This window comes from Mustela putorius, unplaced genomic scaffold (genome assembly GCF_011764305.1).
Source record: "Mustela putorius furo isolate JIRA1106 unplaced genomic scaffold, ASM1176430v1.1 tig00000179_pilon_pilon_pilon, whole genome shotgun sequence".
NCBI lineage: Eukaryota > Metazoa > Chordata > Mammalia > Carnivora > Mustelidae > Mustela > Mustela putorius.
In genome coordinates, this window is record NW_025421305.1 from 7,888,164 (window position 1) to 7,909,220 (window position 21,057).

Below are 21,057 nucleotides of genomic sequence, written 5' to 3' on the forward strand. Positions count from 1 at the left end.
TTTAAAGCTCATCAAGGCCAGACAACAAACCTGCTATGAACTGTTTTGGTTTAGGCACATCTCCTTGCCCCTCTAGCTTTTCCCATCTCACAGCCTCTGTCTTTTTCATTTTAATTTCAATCTGGAGGAAACACCAAATAAAATTTATTATTTCAGGTAAAATATACAAAACAGTAAAAAACAAATGCAATTTCCTTAAGTCATAAAATTTTTTAAGAATTAATAGTGCCCAAGATGATTTCCTTGAATTATACAAGGTTAAATTTAAAGAACTCTGAAACATTTTATTTCTATTTAAAAGCCACCCTTCAAAAACAACATGCATACACACTACAAGCTATAATTAAGAATCCTGAAATCCATATGCTTTTTTCTTCCAATGAACTGTTCTCAACCAAGGGTGATTTGGCAACTTTTATAGCTATTGTTGGTCCTCACAACTGGGGTGGGGGTTAGGGATGCTACTAAACATCCTACAACATAAAGGACAACCCCTCCACAACAAAGAATTATCCAACCCAAAATGTCAACAGCACTCCTCACTGAGAAACCCTGTTCTAAAGGAATTAGTACAGGAGTGCCTGGGTGCCTCAGTCAGGTAGGCTAGGCATCTGACTCCTGATGTAAGCTCTGGTTGTCGAGATCAAGCCACTCACCCCGATCTGGGGAGTTTGCTTCCCTTTCTTTCTCTGTCTCTGCTCCTCCCCCTGCTCAAGCTCTCTAAAATAAATTTTTAAAAAAATTTTTTAAAGTATTTATTTATTTGAGAGAGAAAAAGATAGTGAGAAAGCACATAAGTGCGGTGGGAGAGAGAGGGAGAAGCAGACTCCCTGCTAAGCGGGGGCCCAACATGGGGCTCAATGCTAGAACCCTGGGACCATGAACTAAGTGGAAGGCAGATGCCCTACAGACTGAACCACTCAGGTGCCCCAGTAAATCTTTTTAAAAAATAATGGTATTACCATATTTGCTACACAATAACCCATTTGAGAGTTGAGACAAATTCCTATCATTGTATAAAAATACTACAAATAATCTAAAATGTTCATAATAATTCACTCAATAATTATTAAACACCGAATATGAGCAAGTTGTAATCTTCAAGGATGTGGTGGATTTTTAAAATATTAAAAAACATGTTCTTGTAGGTAGCTCTTGAAGAGCTTTGAGGGGCGTAAGTATTTGCAATAGTGAAAGGGGGACGTCTCCAGGGGCAAAAGAAACCGCCTAAAAGTGGAGCCCTGAGGTTTCAAAGGACATAGTGCGTCAGGGAGTATGGACAAGACCCATTTGTCTCAAGTCCAGGATTTATGTTAAAACAGTAAAAAATAAAGGTGAAAGACGTGTAAGGCAAACTACAAAGACCTTCTAAATGCTGAACTAGCTTCACTTATTAAAATGAAATATTAAAAGCATCTTTAATTCTCTCATCAAGGCTGCACCACCCCAGAGTCTACCCTTAACTGTAACACACACTCAAAGAGCACTTTTGTGCTCCTTGTTTTCCTTGTTCAAATAATGCTCTCATTCCCATTTTTAGCCTCGCAAAATCAGCATTAATAGCACTAATAAGCCAATTATTACGCAGTTTAAGAACCAAAATAAAATTTTCTTAAAAAGATCTTATATATTTATTTTAGAGAGAGAGGAAGTGCAAGCGTGGGGAGGGAGAAAGGGAGAGAGAAAATTCTAAGCAGGATCCACAGCCAGCGCAGAGCCCAATACAGGGCTCCATCTCAAGACCCTGAGAGATCATGACCCCAGCCAAAAGCAAGAGTCAAATGCTTAAAAGTAAGCCACCCAGGCGCCCCTCAAAACAGAATTTTATGTTCTATTTTTTTCTAAGAAAAGGATTTACTTTTGTAAACAGGAAAAAAAAATCAAAAGACAAATATAACAAAAAGAAAAGCCTATTCACACTGGTTCTTTAACTCTGTGACATCAGAAAAATTCAGATCTTTCTACCACCTGCATTTAGTGTCAGAATCCTTAATATTTACATTTTAAAATACCTTAACAAAACACTAACGGAGAAATCTGCCAGTAATTTTAATCAGACAGAAGTGATGGTATAAGAGGGATGTGGTCTTTGAGTATTTTTATTTTCTTTAGCACAGAAATTTAACAAAAAACTGTTTTCATAATGAAAACACCATGAAACAAATGTCACTGGGAAAGTATAGTATTTTTAACATTAAGTTTATATGTATCTCTAGAATTCTCTAAAATGAATGACTAATTTTTATAAAGTAAAACACTACCCATATTTTCTCATACACTACCCATAGTAATAGGGTTTTAATATGCATAGGAATATGATTGTTTTAAGTTGTCACTGCTGGAATATTTATCAAAAAGGAGCAAAACTCTAATAGCTGGCAATGACAAAGCAACAGTTACTGAAAGGGGATATTATCCTAAAATTTAAAACTTCATCTTGTTCCTTTTTCAACTCATCTGGAAATGAAGACCTGGCAAGCAGTGTATATATAACACTACCCTTAGCTAATATAATATCTCTGCCTCAGGGCACCCTCCATTTACATCTCAAATTCCTGCACTTAAGCATAGTCAACAAAAAGTTCCTTATTTCACATAAGGAGCAGCATACACTGGCACTCACATGTACTGAAAGCCACTATAACCTGAGTAATTGTGCAGTATCAACGGTGCAGTATGAAATGTGCAGAATGAGGACTTTGTAAGGCCAAAGTCAAAGCCCTTAGTAACGACATGTATCAAGTGAGAAACACTGAACTGAACTTGAAATTGTATTTAATCCATTCATTAAAATAGCTGCACATAATAAAAACATACTTAAAGCAGCTTTTTAAAAAAGTGGGAGAGCTAATTTTCTGTGAATTCCTTTTTACACCCATTTCACTTTCAATGCTTATACATGCTTGTAAAAATGAAGTTTTAAGTCTTAATGACTCTGGCAGGTAACTCCAGAGTTACCACACACCCAATTTCAGATATTGTTTATTACAACTATTATCTAGCTATTCTATTTTCATTTAAGTCAAAAATAATTTATAAGTTAACTTAGAACCTTGGTCTGAATGTTCCTCTCATATGCACGGGGAAGGCTTTCAGTAATATCCCAAAGCAGTATTCACAGGTTACTAAATAAGAATCCCTGCTGTTCCAGATTGTTAAGTTTTCATGATTTTGCATACTATCACCCACTTCTAAATTCTTTATGCACGGACAATTTAATATTTTCCAATGAAAGAACTTCAAATTTAAAGGGAAGCCATTACTCCAAAAGGGTCATGGCATCCAGACACCACCTTCTTAGGAGGAGGCAAAAGCTCCCACTTACTGCCATAGGCTGACAGGAAGGCATCTTTCTCAGCGATTAGAGAGCTATGCCAATTTACTGCTGAACTTTTTTCCTGGCAAAGTTTTGACAACCATCTGTTTCAAGGCTGTAGTCATTAAACAATTGTTTCTGACCTTTAGAATGTAATTTCACAATGTTCTTACTCAGCTCTCAGCACGTTTAACGGCTGTACCTAACCACTTCGTCCAAAAATAGAGCAAACTCAGTCTTCCTGAAGCCATACTGCACATCTACCATCTTTATTTTTTCATTCAAATCATTTCATAATCTTTTTTTAAATGCAGAAGATAGTTATTAATGATGAGAAACTGAAAAATCACAAAAGCTCTAATAGTACAATTCAAGTATTTAAGGAGTACCTACTGTGGGCCAGGAACTGTGATAGTACATAAAATCACAGTCTCTATTCTTCCTGAAGAAATTAATCAGAAGAGATACTCCCATAAACAAAAAATTCCAGTATATCACTTGTAGTGAAAGATCTAAATAAGGGGGGTGGGCACCTGGGTGGCTCAATCAGTTAAGAGTCTGCCTTCGCCTCAGGTCATGATCTGTGTCCTGGGATGGAGTCCTGCATCTGGTTCCTTGCTCAGCAGGGAGTCGGCTTCTCCCTCTGCCTGCCCCTCCCCCTGCTTGTGTCCTCTTGCTCTCTCCCTCTCTCAAATAAAATCTTTAAAAAGAAAAAAAATCTAAATATAAAAAATATTCATCTTCTGGAAGTCTCTCAAAATGTCATTAATAGTGAGACTGATTACTTTCTCAGCTCCTTTATATTTTTCTACATCTTCTATAATATGCGTTTATTGCTTTTATAACTGGAATAAAAATCTACATAATCAGGATAAAATAATAATAGCGGGAATATTTGTTGAGCACTACTATAAAGCCTGTATGCTTTGCATATGTCATCACTTAATAGGACAACCCTATAAAAGGAGATTACCATTCATACTTTAGAGATGAGGCAACCAAGATAGATAGACAACTTGCTGGAAGAGTCTTCCACTGCTAGAAGTTTTACTTATTTCCTCAGAAATAAGCAGAGGTTGAAAGCAGGACAAAAACTATCAACTGCATAATTTTAGAAAGGAGTCATAAACAGGTACTACTTGTTGGAACTATGACCATGAATAGCACCTAATCTCACTGAGCCTGTTCTCCTGTAAAAAGTGATTTAATAGAGTCTACCTCATTTTGGGTCCTTGTCAGAGTTAAATGAAACCATGTATGAAAAGAACAGAGCACTGTGTCTGGCAAATAACTGAATGCTATTATCATTATCTTCATCATTATAATTAGCTAAAAAGTCTGGGCAAATTACTTAACATCTCTGGGTTCAGTTTATACCTATAAATAGGTGATAAAAATACCTACATCAAGCAGTATTTATGAGGATCACATGGGATAATACACCACAATCAAAACAGTTACCTACTGTAATTCTGCACAGGTCAAACAGCAAGACTGGCTAAGCTACAATAAATGCATAATGAAATAGTTTGCTGTAGAATACTTAAGAGCATCAAAAAATTATCCAAAAGGTATGGCTAAATTTAAAGAGATAGCTATAGACAGTATTTACAGTAAAATCCTTTTCTTTTGGGGTGCCTGGGTGGCTCGGTGGGTTAAAGCCTCTGCCTTTGGCTCAGGTCATGATCCCAGGGTGCTGGGATCAAGCCCCACAATGGGCTTTCTGCTCAGCAGGGAGCCTGCTTCCCCATCTGTCTCTGTCTGCCTGCCTCTCTGCCTACCTGTGATCTCTGTCTCTCAAATAAATAAATAAAATCCTTAAAAAAAAATCCTTTTCTTTGGAAAATATATGAATATGCATTAATAGAAAAGGGGGCAAGAATACACTTCAAAAACAATCCGTGGATTATCAGCAACCAAATACTTATTTTAAAAAAGCAACAACAAAAACTATTACCACCACCACTGTATCAAAGATGTAAAACATGGGGCCAATGGGTGGCTCAGTCAGTTAAGCATAGGACTCTTGACTTCGCCTCAAGTCATGATCTCATGGTTATGGGATTGAAGTCTGCCTCAGGCTCTGCTCTCAGTGCAGAGTCTGTTTGGGATTCTCTGTCCCTTTCCCCAGAACCCCTCCCTTGCTCGTGTGTGCGCTCTCTCTCTCTCTAATTAAATGCATAAAATTTTAAAAGAGAAAAAGACATAAAACAATCCCCAAACCCCCACACCTTTGTGTTTAAAAAAGCAGAAGCATCCTGCCCAAACATCTCCAATTCTATTACATCATTATTAGGATTCTTCTATGAATATTAAGAAAAGGAGTTCAGGGGCGCCTGGGTAGCTCAGTGGGTTAAAGCCTCTGCCTTTGGCTCAGGTCATGATCCCAGAGTCCTGGGATAGAGCCCCGCATTGGGCTCTGTGCTCAGCAGGGAGCCTGCTTCCTCCTCTCTCTCTGCCAGCCTGTCTGCCTACTTGTGATCTGTCTGTCAAATAAATAAATAAATCTTTAAAAGAAAAAAAAAGAAAAGTTCACTCTAAAACCTCTCAATTTTATTCAGTTAAGAAAGGAGAAGGGAGCAATTATTTGTCTCCAAATAAAGATACTTTACTTCTCACAGTTCCAGGTAAAAGCCTTCATAGTTTATATAGATACAAATACAAAAAGACTGCTTTGACTAGAAACAGGAATAGAAAAACATTTCTTTTTCTTTTTTTTCTTTTGAAGATTTTATTGGGTAAGTAATCTCTACATCCAACAAGAGCCTCGAACCCATCACCCCAAGATCAAGAGTTGTATACTCCACCAACTAAGCCAGCCAGGTGCCCGAAAGAACATTTCTACAAGAGTGAATTAACTTCAAAGGATTTTGAAAATTCTAATTTTTTGGAAGTAGTGACTATTAATCTTTAAAATGAGTATTTCACAGCATAGCTGTCACTGAAGTTATAATCTTGTGATTGTGAGCAGGGGATATTGTCATGAAATTAACAAGACGGAACAAAGAAACAATACAGTTTCTTAATAAAGAAAATGAATAGGCAGTTATGAAGGCTGATTTTCAATAAAAAGTAGAAATAACTATCAGAGGTACTGGAAAAAAATATGAATTCTGACTAGATATGCTACTGTAAAATACTGAGCCAAGAAATGCTGCTTCATTAACTTAAGGGTCCTATAGCTCTTATTTATTTTCACTGCAAATTAATGTTCACTTGAATTAATAACAATTCAACAATTATACAAGAATATGCAACATTTATTCAGCATTGAAGGTGGAAAAGAAAGAAACTGGATTCTCAAAGCAAAGAAATAGGCCTTTTAAAGCAAAGATTTTAAGGAATCCCTAATTTTACCAGATTCTTCTAAACAGAACCATTCTGATTCAAGACAGGATTCAAGACACCTAAATACCAATGAAAATCAAATGACTTATTTTTTTCTTAGTGTCATCATTAAGTAAGCCTCAGTAACCCAAAGAAATATTTTAACTTTCAGTATTGAAACAGTCTCCCTTTGCTGTATGAAAAAAAAGATTCAAAACTTTCACTTCCCTTAAGATAAAATTAAGTGCAATTATTTCAATTAGTTTCCCATAAAACACAGCTTAAAAGTTAGCAGTCTTAACAAAACTAATGTATATTACTTTGGGTTGAGAAGAACAATAATTATCTTCCATTACACTTCTTAAAAATTTTACTACTTTATTAAAGAACTTAGAAAGACCTAAACAAAGAAGCACTAGCTTTCCAGACAGAGAAGTATTCCTTTTGGGCCAGGATGAACAATTCAGTAACTATGTAAAACTCGGGAAAAGCATTTAAAAGTCCAGGAACCTTGGTTTCTTTTCATCTATTAAAACGAAGAATAAAAATACTCTATCAATCTCAAAGCATTAACATTAGAATCCAATTTAAATTCATTCACTGAACAATTACTGACCAGCACTACGTACAATGCACAGGGCTAGACAAATTTAGCAAACGGATCATACTTATACTAAAGAATTACTCATTTTTTAGTTTGTGGAGTCAACTGGGATATCCTTACCTGCAGGTATGGATATGACTTGCTTCCTATCCTCACAGACAAGATGCAAGAATAATGAAATATATACATGAACTACTATATAAAAAAGAAAAGTAGTCATGTAGCATTTAAAGAAAGAAGGGATCAAAAAAGCAAACTGGGAATATAGCAGGGGGGTTGCTGATGGTTAGAAACAAGCACTCAAGAGTCAAAGGAGAATTAAGGAGAGAATACCATGCTTTGTTAACATCCTCAATTCTAGCCACACAAACTTGTGTATTCATTACCACACATCCTATTCTTCCATAAATTATATGAGGAGACCCAGTAACACAAGTTTTTAAGTCATTTACCATCTATTATACTTCAAAAGAAATGTGCATTAACAACCTGTTGGTAAAAATATGTACAAAAACGCCAAACCCGTAACTTTCTGATCTCCCAAATCTAGCTAGAGTTTTGTGGTTGATTATTTACCCAGCTTCTTTTATAAAACAAATTCTACATTGTGTGGATGGGGTAAGACTAAAATCTTGTTAAGATTTCACCCCTTTTTCTCACTTTCTATCATCCAAACAACTGTGTCTTCTCATGTCTACTCATAATTTAACAGCTCTGTACTTTGTAATCTTCAAATAAGTGGGGAAATCACTTCTAACTAGATGCAAAAAACTACTTTTTTTTTTTTTTTAAAGATTCTATTTATTTATTTGACAGACAGAGATCACAAGTAGGCAGAGAGGCAGGCAGAGAGAGAGGAGGAAGCAGGCTCCCTGCTGAGCAGAGAGCCCGATGCAGGGCTCGATCCCAGGACCCTGAGATCATGACCTGAGCCGAAGGCAGGGGCTTAACCCACTGAGCCACCCAGGTGCCCCACTAATTCTTTTTTTAATTAACTATTTATTTGACAGAGAGAGAGAGAGAGAGAGGGAGAGAAAGAGATCACAAGTAGGCAGAGAGGCAGGCAGAGAGAAAGCAGGAAGCAGGCTCCCTGCTGAGCAAAGAACCCAATGCATGGCTCCATCCCAGGACCCCGAGATCATGACCTGAGCTGAAGGCAGAGGCTTAACCCACTGAGCCAGCCAGATGCCCCAAAACTACCAATTCTTAACTCTGCGCTTCTGCTCAAATGTTTTGCAGGTATCCTCTTCTTTCTGCAGGCCCAGTCATCATTTCTCCCAAACGCAGGCCAACCCTGATTCTATTCTAGGATAGGAAAATTCACGTCCTTAGCACTCAAACTCAATAGTTACTAACATAGTTACGTTCTAAGACATCTGTATAAAGAAGGTATTGTAATGGAAAAAGTCTACTTAAATCACCTGCTGTCATAACTCATTATACATCCTCACACAATTTTATAGATGAAAAAAAATTCAGTGCTCATTTAGTCCATACCTCTCATTTTTAAAGACAGTGAAAATTTAGTCTTATAATAATTGCATGACTAGTCTAAATTCACAGGACAAGCAAAGAACCAGAGTCAGGTTTTTTTTATTTTTCAGTTCAGTAGTTCAGTACTTGTCCGACTTATACTACCTACATCTTCTGACTGCTGTCTAAAGCATTCTATGAATTTTAGTTCTACTGCATATTTTACTTTTTGAAAATATAAAGAAACCTAAAAATTATATAATTACCGGAACTGTAGTTTAAATCATTCAGTATTCCCTCATAACAAAGTATTTTAATATTTAGCTTAATTAAAAAACAAAAAAAAGAGCAGATTCATCTTCATAGTAGTTTATATTTTTTAATACATTAATATTTATACATCAAAAACAGGCCAAGTTTAAGAGAAGAGACTTTATCAAATCTTAAAGACAGGCTGATAATTTCAACTTTTTTGAACACCTCTTTAAGAAATATACCAATCTTAAGTATACAAACACTACTAAGGTTAAACTAACTTTTAAATTTCATTGTCCTAAAATCTGGGAAGGAGAAAACTGTTACTCGAAATTTGTTTTATTTACCTGTACCTGCCTATCTATCTTTCTTTTCTTTTTTCTTTCTTTCTTTTTTAAAGATTTTATTTACTTGAGAGAGAGAGAGAGAGTGAAAGAGAGAAAGCAGGAGAGAGGGGAGGGTCAGAAGGAAAAAGAGAATCCTGAGTGGGGAGCTCCAGGCGGGACTCCATTTTGGAATTCCAGGATCATGACCTGAGCTGAAGGCAGACACCCAACTGACTGTGCCACCCAGACACCCACTTACCTGTACCTTTTAATTTGAAAATATGTGCTTAAAAGGATCTATAAGCTTATAATCACATTGGCAATTAGTTGACCAATATTTCTTTATTCTGAAAATACTACTGACAACTCTTCTCATTTAAAAAATCTATCTCTCAGGAGCCTGGGTGGCTGAGGGGATTAAAGCCTCTGCTTTTGGCTCAGGTCATGATCCCAGGGTGCTGGGATTGAGCCCTGCATGGGACTCTCTGCTCTCTGCCTGCCTCTCCGCCTACTTGTGATCTCTGTCAAATAAATAAATAAAATCTTTAAATAAAAATAAATAACTAAATAAAAAATCTATCTCTACACCCAACATGGGGTTTGAACTCATGACCCCGAGATCGAGTCACACGCTCTTCTTACTGAGCCAGCCAGATGCCCCCACTACTGCCAACTCTTTTAAAATTGTCTTACCTTTGTTGAAAGTACTTTAAATGTGCTCTGTTCTGGTATTATAGGATGAAGAAGTCTCAGTTTCAAATTGTAATCCTCTCCAGAAGGAAGTATCACCAAAGCAGACAACTAATGAAGACAAAATTAGCAGCGCATTTTATAAATTTATATAATGAAAGGTAAAATACTTAGACTGAATATAACAGAACTTCATGCTGCCGCTGATTATTTTACACTTTCTATGGAATATCAAATTTAAGAAATTCAAAATAATCTTTTTCTACCTGGAATCTTTTACATGGATTCTCACATACACAATTAAATAAGCAGAACACAGTATGTTTCATTTAACGTTTAAATCTCTAGAAAACTCAAGATATAAGAGCAAAACAACACAAAATGTAACAAAAGTATTTATTTGCAAAATACCTACTTCTGCCACTAACTTAAATATCATTGAAGTTTTCCACTAAATGCTAAGAAATCAAATTACAAGTCACACTAATTTAATTTAATGTGGTTAGTAAATTCTAAGACGTATAAATCACACAAAAAATAAGACCTTTTTCATAAGGTATACAAATGTAACCAAATCACATCTTACTAATGTCTTTTATATGTGTCAGCCAAGTTCTGCTTTGAATTTCAAATCTAAAAAAGAAAAGATAATGCACATCTAGCTGTAACCTACAGTATACATTTGTCTCAAAATTTAAAATCATTCAAGCTGAAAAGCAATGCTTCAGATTTTCATCAGCATTTTCCACATTGCCGGAAGAAATATCTGATAAACTGCTATAGATTCTTCTGCGGTATACTATACTTCCAAATAAAAGTATTTAATCTCAAAATAAAAAATGGTTCAAAGACTGTAATAACCTCTTTTTCTGAAAATTCCACATTTACATTATTCTTCTGAACATTCTTGATCATAAGTGTAATGATTACTTGAGATTCTGTTTGATACCAGTCATACCTATAAAAAAAAAGAAAAGAAAAACCACCTTAGAACATTTAATTTTCTTAAAGTTGCTGCTGCTTTATGTTTTATCAAGATAAAACTACAATCTGATAAACAACAAGAGCTCCACCTTGAGGAACAAATAAGCAAAGCAGATGGTGATTCACAGAAACAATTTTATATAACTAATTTTCTTTGATCTGCACTAATGGAGAAGAACATTAGGGTATGATGCCTCAAACCTTTCCAGGATACTTAAATACTTCCATGATTTTCTGGGCTCTGACTCCTATCTCTAATATTGTTGTGCTTAAGCTAATGTTAAAGATGAAATTTACTCTTAACAGCAAACCATTATTATATACCATTAACAGCTTTACACTTTCATTTCAACCTAATAGTAAGAAAAAGCACTTCTATCCCTCTTTTACAGATGAAAAATAGGCCCAGATGGGCGAAGCAATCAGCCAGTCAGAGGCAGGTGTTAAACTGGATCCATGTCAGCTGGACTCCACACCAAAATCTCTTAACTGAAGCTGGGGCAAACAGCCCTGAACACAGGGAGCAGAAGCAAATGAGCTAAAATTAAAATAACTTAAAATTTAACTCATCCACATTAAATACCGTATCTTCCTTCACTTTCAAGGTACATGGGAAAACTAATGTGCCTAGAGATTCTAATTATGTCTTTCCCACATAAGCCTCTAGAAATGCAGGGATCCTCACTCTCAAATTAGCCTGTATTAGATCATAAACTCCACGAGGCAAAGCAGTTTATCTATCCTGCTACTATTATATTCCTAGAATATAATAGTATATAGTATATATATATATATAGTATATATATAATATATAAGCATAGTGCCTGGTACACAGAACCAGTATTAAATCAATGTTTAATACTGGTGGGTTATTGTATGCTCCAAACATAATTATTATTTAAGGTTTCTTTTCTATTCCTGCTGCTGTCATCAAGCTAGTCCAAATTCCTTATCTACTTGGTATTTGGGAGAGTCATCCTAAATCTCCCTAGAAAGAGCAGGAACAGATCTTTTTGTTTTAACATTTCCAAACCACTTTAGGTAATTAAAATGCACCTTGATTAAAGAAACAAACTTTAAGAGTCTCACAATTTCCCTCTAAAATTCAGTGGGGATGCAAAACTCCAAATCAATGCCTTGTGTTTCTTTCTATTATAGTCCTAAGAATTCAAGTTGTACACATGACTAATGAATAATTAAAAATAAATTCAAATACCTGCTAGATGCTTATTAATTCATTACTGTAACTGTTGCCCTGAGCAACAGTTGTCCCTTTCAACCCACGCAGAATTACTCAATGAAAAATTTACTCTAAAATATAAAAAGCAGGTAGTTACAATTCTGCCAAGCCTACTACTACTAATTTATTTACCTGTGTAGTAACAACTGGAAGAGGCTCTTGTCATTCATGGAAAGGTGACATTATATGAGAACTAACTTGAATTTAACCTTAACATAAACACTAATATCAATCAGTAAACAGCCTTAGAATTAGTTTACCCAAGCTAAACACAATTTCTAAAAAACACCAAACAGCACAGGGTAAGGACTGGCTTACTATTAAACAGGATTTTTTCCTTTAGCCATATTTACCATGCATATTTATGAAAAAGAAACACTTACTTGATTTTTGACTGATGAGTCCTCTGGGATGCAGACTGATTTTGGCAAGTTGCAAGAGAAAGATTTTACAAATTAGTTTAGCAACTATGTATTAAAAATGCATGTATTATTAATTTACCCAATGCTGTGGTTACTTTGATATGGAATAACAACATCAACATATCCCTCAAAGACAAAGCATAGTATTCTTGTTAAAAATACAAGTTATCAGAAAATTTAAGAATATTCAACATTTTTATAATATTATGAGTTAAAATGTCAAAGGAGATTTTTCTTCTAAAATACAACCATAAGGGGAAAGGAAGGAAAAATAAGATGGAAAGAGAGAGGGAGACAAGCTACAGAGACTCTTAACCATAGGAAACAAAGTGAGGGTTGCTGGAGGGGCAGTGGGTGAGGGATGGGATAACTAGGTGATGACATTAAGAAGAGCACTTGATGGAATGAGCACTGGGTGTTACATACAACTGAAAAATCACTAAATTCTACCTCTGGAACTAATAATACACTATATGTTAATTAAATTGAGTTTAAGTAAAAAAAAAAATTCAGAATAAAAATAAAGGCATAAAACAAAAAACTTTCTAAAGGTCTACGTGGAAAAGGTTACATTTAAATGTCCAGTTCCAAGGCTCTCTAATCTGAAAATAACAATGACATTTTAAAAAACCAACACATTTTTTAGTATAACATTCAGGCTTAGCAGTGGCATCAAACACTGCTCTGGAATATATGAAAGAACATTTCCATGGTGCTTTCCAGCTAACAGCTTACTGTGCTTATGGTATCTCAGTAACAAAAATTCTATACTGCCCATCAAGAAACAAACGAATCATGATTCCAGACCAACCCATATTTTCCTAAACTACATGTGTGCCAGTTAAGACCTCGTAAATCAAAAGAACTTGCTCTGGGTTATAGGTGACCTCAAAGTCATCCCATGATAGGGAAGAGATGGGGTTTAGAGGAACAAAATAAAACCCCTCTACAGATTTAAGTCTAACTCAGAATTTCTCTCCACTATTAACTATTGAGAAATACCTGAGTCTAGGTGATATCAAGTAGAGACAATGACTAGAGCAGATTATTCCCGTTCACAATGGTGCAAAGATTAAAACTTAACTAGTGTGAACCACCACAGTTACAAAATGCACTGTGGCTAAACAGCTGTCTGTGTTACTAAGTATGATCCGAATGCTATTTTGTTGTTTGCAGGACTTGTTCCAATCCCAAACAGAATACTGTAAAACCTAAACAGAAATACCAGCAGGTGAAGAAACCCAACTTTTGTTTACTTAAAATTTTCATTTATTTATTTAGAGAAATCTAGCAAGAGTGAGCAGGGGGAGGAGCAGAGGGAGAGGGAGAAGCAGACAGCACACCAAGTGCAGAGCCCGACTAGGGGCTGGAGTCCATGACTCTGAGATCATCACCTGAGCCTAAATCAAGAGTCGGACGCTTTGTCGACTGAGCCACCCATGTGCCCCAAAGGAAGCCAAAAATACTTCCCTCATTCATCACCCTTAGGAATATGGAAAAGCCTTTCAGGTGTAGCAATAACCCGACAGGGCTCACTTTTGGTGATGCTCCAAACTCCAGTCACCACATATACACATATCTGGCCTGACGCTCACAACCTGAAGGAGATTAGCTCTATTAGGCCCAGTTTACACATTAAGAAAGCCCAGAGAATAGAAGACTTTCTCAATGTCACAATGTAATTCTGAAAGACAGAGATGTAAATCTTCCTTCAGACATGAAGAGACCCAAGAAGGTTAAGTAACTGCCGACAGAGTTAAGACACACATTCATCTCCTGACTCCTTGTCATTTTATTTACTGACTAAACTGCAGATGATCACTGCTAAAAACCACTAGCCAGAATTTAACTGTGTGTGTTATAAATAAACCTAAGTGCATAATGTAACTATGCGTGTTATAAATAAACCTAAGTGGTTTAAAAAAAAAAATCAAGCAACTTTCAACTCCACCATAACTTTTAATGACTGAAAAGACCTGGAAACCTTCATATCCAAAATAATAAATGTGACTGAATTAGACAAACATTTCCAAATTTTACTTAACTTTTGTGTTCTCAGTACACCACAATAAACCCTGAAAGTGCTTTCTAAGCAGCAGCTGTTTAACCTAAATGTGATGACTTTTCAGCAAGGAAAAGAAAAAATAACCACCCTGACCATACTAAAATATGCCAAATCAAGTTGATCACACATTAAACAAGTCCAATAATTATTCATTTCACCAAAAATTGTATTATTTCAGTTACTAAAGGAAAAAATACTTACATGGAATTGCTTAAGATCTAAGTAAAAGAAAGACCATTCAGAGTCCTGTCTCAAATACAGGGCAACATTATAATTAAGTAAGAATATGAAGAATAAAAATTTTATACTTACCACCTCAGACTGTGATCCTATTAAAAACATAAAAAGAAAACATTTCCATTTAACAGTACATTTAGAAGCTAAGTTACATACACAACTTCTACAGCACAAACACACTAACCCAATTTTCCACACATTCCAAATTAAAAAAAAAAAAAATGGTTTAATTTTGCATCCCAGACTCATTGTAGACTTTTAATAATTTCTTACCAATAACACAACTACAAGACAAATCCATCCAAATCACCCTTTCAACATAACAAAACCTTGGAAATCCCTATCTAAGGGAAAACACGCTATTTAAATTTATGATTTATAAAGTTGTAAAGTTAAAAACAAATTTGTTAAAATCCAAAAATGTCAAAAATTTACATGGGAAACCTACATACTTACCATTCTGAGCCTCCTGACACCTTTTAACCCAGACAGTGAAATCAGGATCTGTACCTAGAACAGACAAACTGAGTGTAACATCACTCACTCATCAGCAGCATCGAACATATTCACTCAACAAGTACTTAATGAATATCTCCTATGTTTCAAACAGTGTTTTAAGCAATGGGGATTCAGCAAAAAATCAGACAAAAATACTTGTCCTAGCAGGATTTATAGAAACATAACACTAGAGCTATAAATACATTTAAAACGTAAGACATTCATGCTGAAGAATTTTAATTAAAAAAAAAAAAATGGTTTTAGCCACAGACAACCTTACTGGTTTCCAGATACAAATACAGATACATTTCCCCTCACCCCTCTCCTGTTAAAGGAGATTCCTCTCACACAACAAAATCAAACCTGAATTAAATACCCAACACACCATCAATTAGTGTGGGATGGAAGCCTGGTACCAGATAGCTGGACCAACGTCTAGAAGCCTCTTTTGACCCCAGATTTATTTTCTAATGCAGCTATCCACTTCTATCTACTATTCTCTCAGTAGCTTTTCCTGTTACCATGCCATTCCTACCAACACCAAAAAGCACCTTTGTACTTTGTGCAGTTCTGTCATATCTCCAGATTCCACAGCAGCCCAGAGACCACAGATGGTGAACTATATATTTAGATATAGCAATGTAAACATGTACATAAGCAAATAATTAATTTCTAAAGACTCAGAACAATGTTAATCCAAACAGTACTGGGTCTAATCTAATATAATGTTAAAAATTATTAAAAGTACGCTCAATAAAAGTTTGCAAACTCAAACAAATTGCAGGCAAGATTATTCTGAAAAATAAAAATTTCTTAGAAGAGTAATTTATAAATGAAATTCAATTGTACAGGCCATAACTAAAACCTACACACATATATGCACATGCTCCTTCTGGTGGGGTAAAAATTTTATCAAAATCCTAGATTTGAAAAACCTATTACTCAAATTTAATCAGTAAGTAAAACCAAGCTTCCTACCATACCAAAAGAAAAAAAGGTAATATTCTGAGTTACAATTTTTTTTTTACCCTGTCTGTTAATAAGGGAACCCTAACAGTTAAACATAAATTTTCCTTAGAATTAAAAGACAAAACTTTTTAAAATAAAAATACTCTTAAAAGCAATTTTACCAAAAACAGACCTTCATTTGAAGCAGATTTTGAAATAAGATAAACATTAATGGCAGTTAAAAAAAAATCAATGGGAATAAAATATTAATAAAGGAAATAATTTAGGTGATGAACTATCTATCGCTACAAGATGGAATGCTTTATGTCTCTTCAGGGTTTTCAAATATGTATTAAGGTACAGGATAACTGGACTCTTCAGAATTTGCAGAGTGCAGATATGCTGGCTTGCTTAGTAAATAGCCAAATTACTCATGTACCATTCACAACTCCTTCCTAATTTGTAGGCTCCAATTATGAAGTTGGGCCCACTGTCCTCTCTCAAGCAGGTACATGACAGGAAAGCAAATATTCAAAGCAATACAAGAGTACATTTTTAAAATATAAAAACATACTCATTAATACTTCAGAACAGGGTTTCGAACCTCAGCACTACTATTTTGGACCAGCTACCTCTCTGCAATGTAGGATGTTTAGCATCCCTGGCCTCTACTCACTAGGTATCCATAGGACATCCCTATTCACCAGTCACGATAATCAAAAATCTCTTCAGACATTGCTAAATGTCCTCCGGGAAGTAAAATCATCCGTACCTAGGAACCACTGCTTTAGAGAACTGTGATAAAACACTATCATTAGAGTAAGATAAAATGGTACTACACAGTTCTGATTAGGCACTTTACAATTATCTATGAGGTTACTTACAACTTCTTTCCGTATTTTGTAGACTCTTTCGCCTTTTGGATCTTAAAATTTCTACACATGTGCAGACATCCATACTGCTAATTTTCATATACTTCTCTGAAGCCAACATTAAAAACTCACAATACTCTGTCAAAGCTCCAAGTTTCTATCCATCACAATTTACCCAAACTGATGCTTCACTTGTTAATAAAAATGTCTGCTGTAAAACTTCCTATCTCAGCCACCTGAATAACCTAAACCAAAAGGACTTCTGAAAATGAGAGCAAACTAAATTTTCAGTTCTCCACTAGAAAAACATAAAGTCAGACTAAGTAAAGGAAGCACACTGAGTGTTTATATATCGTTTTTAACCTCTAATCGTAAAGTTTATCTGTGATTTAAATGCTAAAGGCCAATTTAATCAATTTTAAGTACGCAATCAACAGGAAATGTCAGTAAGAAAAAAGATGTTAAGTTTCTACAATGAACTTGGGATCACACTAACAAAATTCAGCCATCATATTTAAAACACAGACATAATGGATTAGTTTATTAACATACAATTCCAATACTTACTATCTAATTTCTGTCCTCCTATAAAAGTTTCTAAAGCAGCAGCATAGTTTTTTTCATGGTATTCACATATCCTGCATAAACATATTAAAAACAAAAACCGCACACACATGAGATCATGCAAAAAGGTTTTCTAAATTAAATATCCTAATATTTTCTATTGGTAAAAAAAAGAATAATAATTTATATCTTAGTAAGTCAAGAGATTTTCTAATATACTATAACATTAAATTTAATTCTCATTAAAACCGAATTTTGGAACTCATTTCAGAAGGAATTTCTTGATTTAATTGTGTACACGTGCCTATTCCAACATATAGTTATGCTAAGAAACCAAATAAGTTTCTTAAGAATAAAATTACACTTATCAACAGAAACAAGCTGGGATGTGAAGTACTGAGATACAGGGCTTTCACAGCATTAAGTGTAGCCAATCCAGCCTGGCTGACAAATAGATGTTCTCTAGTCAGTTAAGTACAATAAATTCCAAATGATGAATGAAAAAAGAATTTGAAATCCATCAGTTTCATCTTTTCCTTGTAATTACTTCAACCACTATTATTTCAAAACACACATACTACAATTAACACAAGTATAAAATTATATTTAAAAATTAATCCTATCTCGGGGCGCCTGGGTGGCTCAGTGGGCTAAGCCGCTGCCTTCAGCTCAGGTCATGATCTCAGGGTCCTGGGATCGAGTCCCATATCGGGCTCTCTGCTCAGCAGGGAGCCTGCTTCCCTCTCTCTCTGCCTGCCTCTCCATCTACTTGTGATTTCTCTCTGTCAAATAAATAAATAAAATCTTAAAAAAAAAAAAATTAATCCTATCTCAGCTATAAAATGTATAAATACAGAATTCACTATTTACATAAAACTTAAAATTCATTCATTCAATGAACTAAACACCTACTATCAGTAGTCCAGACCCAATTAGAAGAGTAGTTATTGCATACCCTTTTCTCAGCACAGCAGTGGAATTATTTGGATTAAGTTCAAGAGATTTCTTTGCATCAGCAACAGCATCTACATACAAAAAAAGGGGGTTTTAGTCATTAATTTATGGATCCTAACAAGTTACACACAAAACCTGAATCAGCCCTATATTTTTAAGTTTTCAAATTAGTGCAATGGACAAATGCTTTTAAATTAGGAAAAACTAATCCAAGATAAAAAAAAAAAAATCACTCTCACACCTTATTAGCCTAATATTTAGCTTTCCTTTTAAAGCTATTCAGTCAATGTATAAAGTTCTGTCACAAAATTCACCTAATTTTCTCATTACCATCATTTATGTAATCTGACTCAAGATGTTTAATTTTCCCCTACCTAGGTTCTCTACCCAGAATAATTTAAAAGTTACACAAGTAATATATAAAGACATTCTTTTTTATAAAAATTACAAATAAGAGCACTTTATTTAAATAGTCTGTAAAATAACACATGTGATGCTATTTTTGTTAATATCTCCAATAACTACAAATTAAAACTATATAAATTCTCTATCCACTGAAGGAAAAAGAAACACCCAGAACATTTGTATGGGTGTTGCTCAACATGTCTGTCATGTTTCAGCTACTTCACACCTTGTATAAAAGACCAATTTAAAAATCCTCAAAAATGATCTCTACTGTATTTGATTCACTGTATCTCAGGTAAAATGTATAACTTATAAAGAAAAAATAATACATTCAGTAAGAAAAGTTACCACAGTAATTCCCAAGAAGAATGTGACAATAAGCTCTTTGACAATAATATTGTGCATCATCTGGTTTCTGTTCCAAAGTCTTAGTCAGCTCCTACAAAAACAAACACATTGAGTGTCAACAAATGTTCTTTAAATGTATCTGAATTTTATTTTATTTTTTAAATTAATTTATTTATCTGACAGACCAAGATCACACGTAGTCAGAGAGGCAGGCTGAGAGAGAGAGGGGGGAATGCAGGCTCCCCGCCGAACAGAGAGCCTGATGCAGGGCTCAATCCCAGAACCCTGGGATCACAACCTGAGCCGAAGGTAGAGGCTTTAACCCACTGAGCCACCCAGGGTCCCTAAATGCATCTGAATTTTCATTAAACATGATTTTTTTTTTAAGATTATTTATTTATTTGAGAGAGAGCATGAGCGAGGAGAAGGTCAGAGGGAGAAGCAGACTCCCCGTGGAGCTGGGAGCCTGATGCAGGACTTGATCCCGGGACTCCGGGATCATGACCTGAGCCGAAAGCAGTCATCCAACCAACTGAGCCACCCAGGTGTCCCTTAAACATGATTTTTAATCAAATAACCTATTATCGTAAGCTTCTTGGAAGTAAGATAACAGAATAATCTTGGAGTGTTTTTTGGCAAGAAGATCGATATCACCCCTTCTCCAGTCTCCCCCGCAAAATCCACAATCTAATGTAGTATCTTAGCACAATTCCTGGTCTATAGTAGGAACTCACTAAATGGTAATTTCTATTACCTCATTTATTCTGAAGACTTTAGACGATATATATTGACAAGCAGATTTTCTCCCTCTAATTTGAAGACAACTCAAAGACCATGTAGATTTTGAGATGCCTAGAAAATATAAAACTGTCCAATAAAAACCAAAAAACCTGAAGTTGAATCTAGAGCTCAAGGAAGTTAACAGAATTAATAAAGACACAACGAACCCTATCTGTCCCTCTCCCATCTTCTAGCAATAGCAAACAACCCTAAGAAATTACCGCATTCTGCTGACAGCCCAGATACAGCACCTCATAGCTATCATCAACTGATCAAGATTTAACATGAGATTAAAACTCTGTCACCCTGGACAGTCAGAGAATATAAGTGGTAGCTAGAGCAATAATGATGCAAGAAGTGATATAGCATGATCAGTGATGCCAAGGATAAATGTAGGCAATGCTTTGATTCTCTACCCAGTGTTCACACATCCTACGGATCTGGGTAGTTTTCTTAAAAGGTAAAATTACTTCAGGGGCGCCTGGGTGGCTCAGATGGTTAAGCATCTGCCTTCGGCTTAGGTCATGATCCCAGGGTCCTGGGGTTGAGCCCCGCATTGGTATTCCTGCTTGGCGGGGAGCCTGCTTCTCCCTCTACTGTTCCCCCTGCTTGTGCTCTCTTACTCTGTCAAATAAACATATAAAAATTTTTAAAAGTAAAATTCAATAATGACACATCACTGATTTTGCTTTTATAGCATGATTCCCCAAAAGCAAATTATACTCTTGATAATCATTTACCTAAAATGC

At 35.3% G+C, this 21,057-nt stretch overlaps 1 protein-coding gene across 1 annotated transcript in view; it reads right to left on the minus strand.

The window, feature by feature from the left end:
• Window positions 1-21,057, minus strand: part of SUGT1 (SGT1 homolog, MIS12 kinetochore complex assembly cochaperone) — a 39,775-nt gene that overhangs the window by 12,300 nt on the left and 6,418 nt on the right. Inside the window, exons 3-11 of the mRNA XM_004759295.3 lie at window positions 19,529-19,619; window positions 18,777-18,846; window positions 17,825-17,895; window positions 15,396-15,449; window positions 15,015-15,031; window positions 12,599-12,633; window positions 10,853-10,949; window positions 9,995-10,102; window positions 31-121 (exon numbers count right to left, since the gene is read on the minus strand). Coding sequence (XP_004759352.1) covers window positions 31-121; window positions 9,995-10,102; window positions 10,853-10,949; window positions 12,599-12,633; window positions 15,015-15,031; window positions 15,396-15,449; window positions 17,825-17,895; window positions 18,777-18,846; window positions 19,529-19,619 — 634 coding nt within the window. The remainder of the gene's footprint in view (window positions 1-30; window positions 122-9,994; window positions 10,103-10,852; window positions 10,950-12,598; window positions 12,634-15,014; window positions 15,032-15,395; window positions 15,450-17,824; window positions 17,896-18,776; window positions 18,847-19,528; window positions 19,620-21,057) is intronic.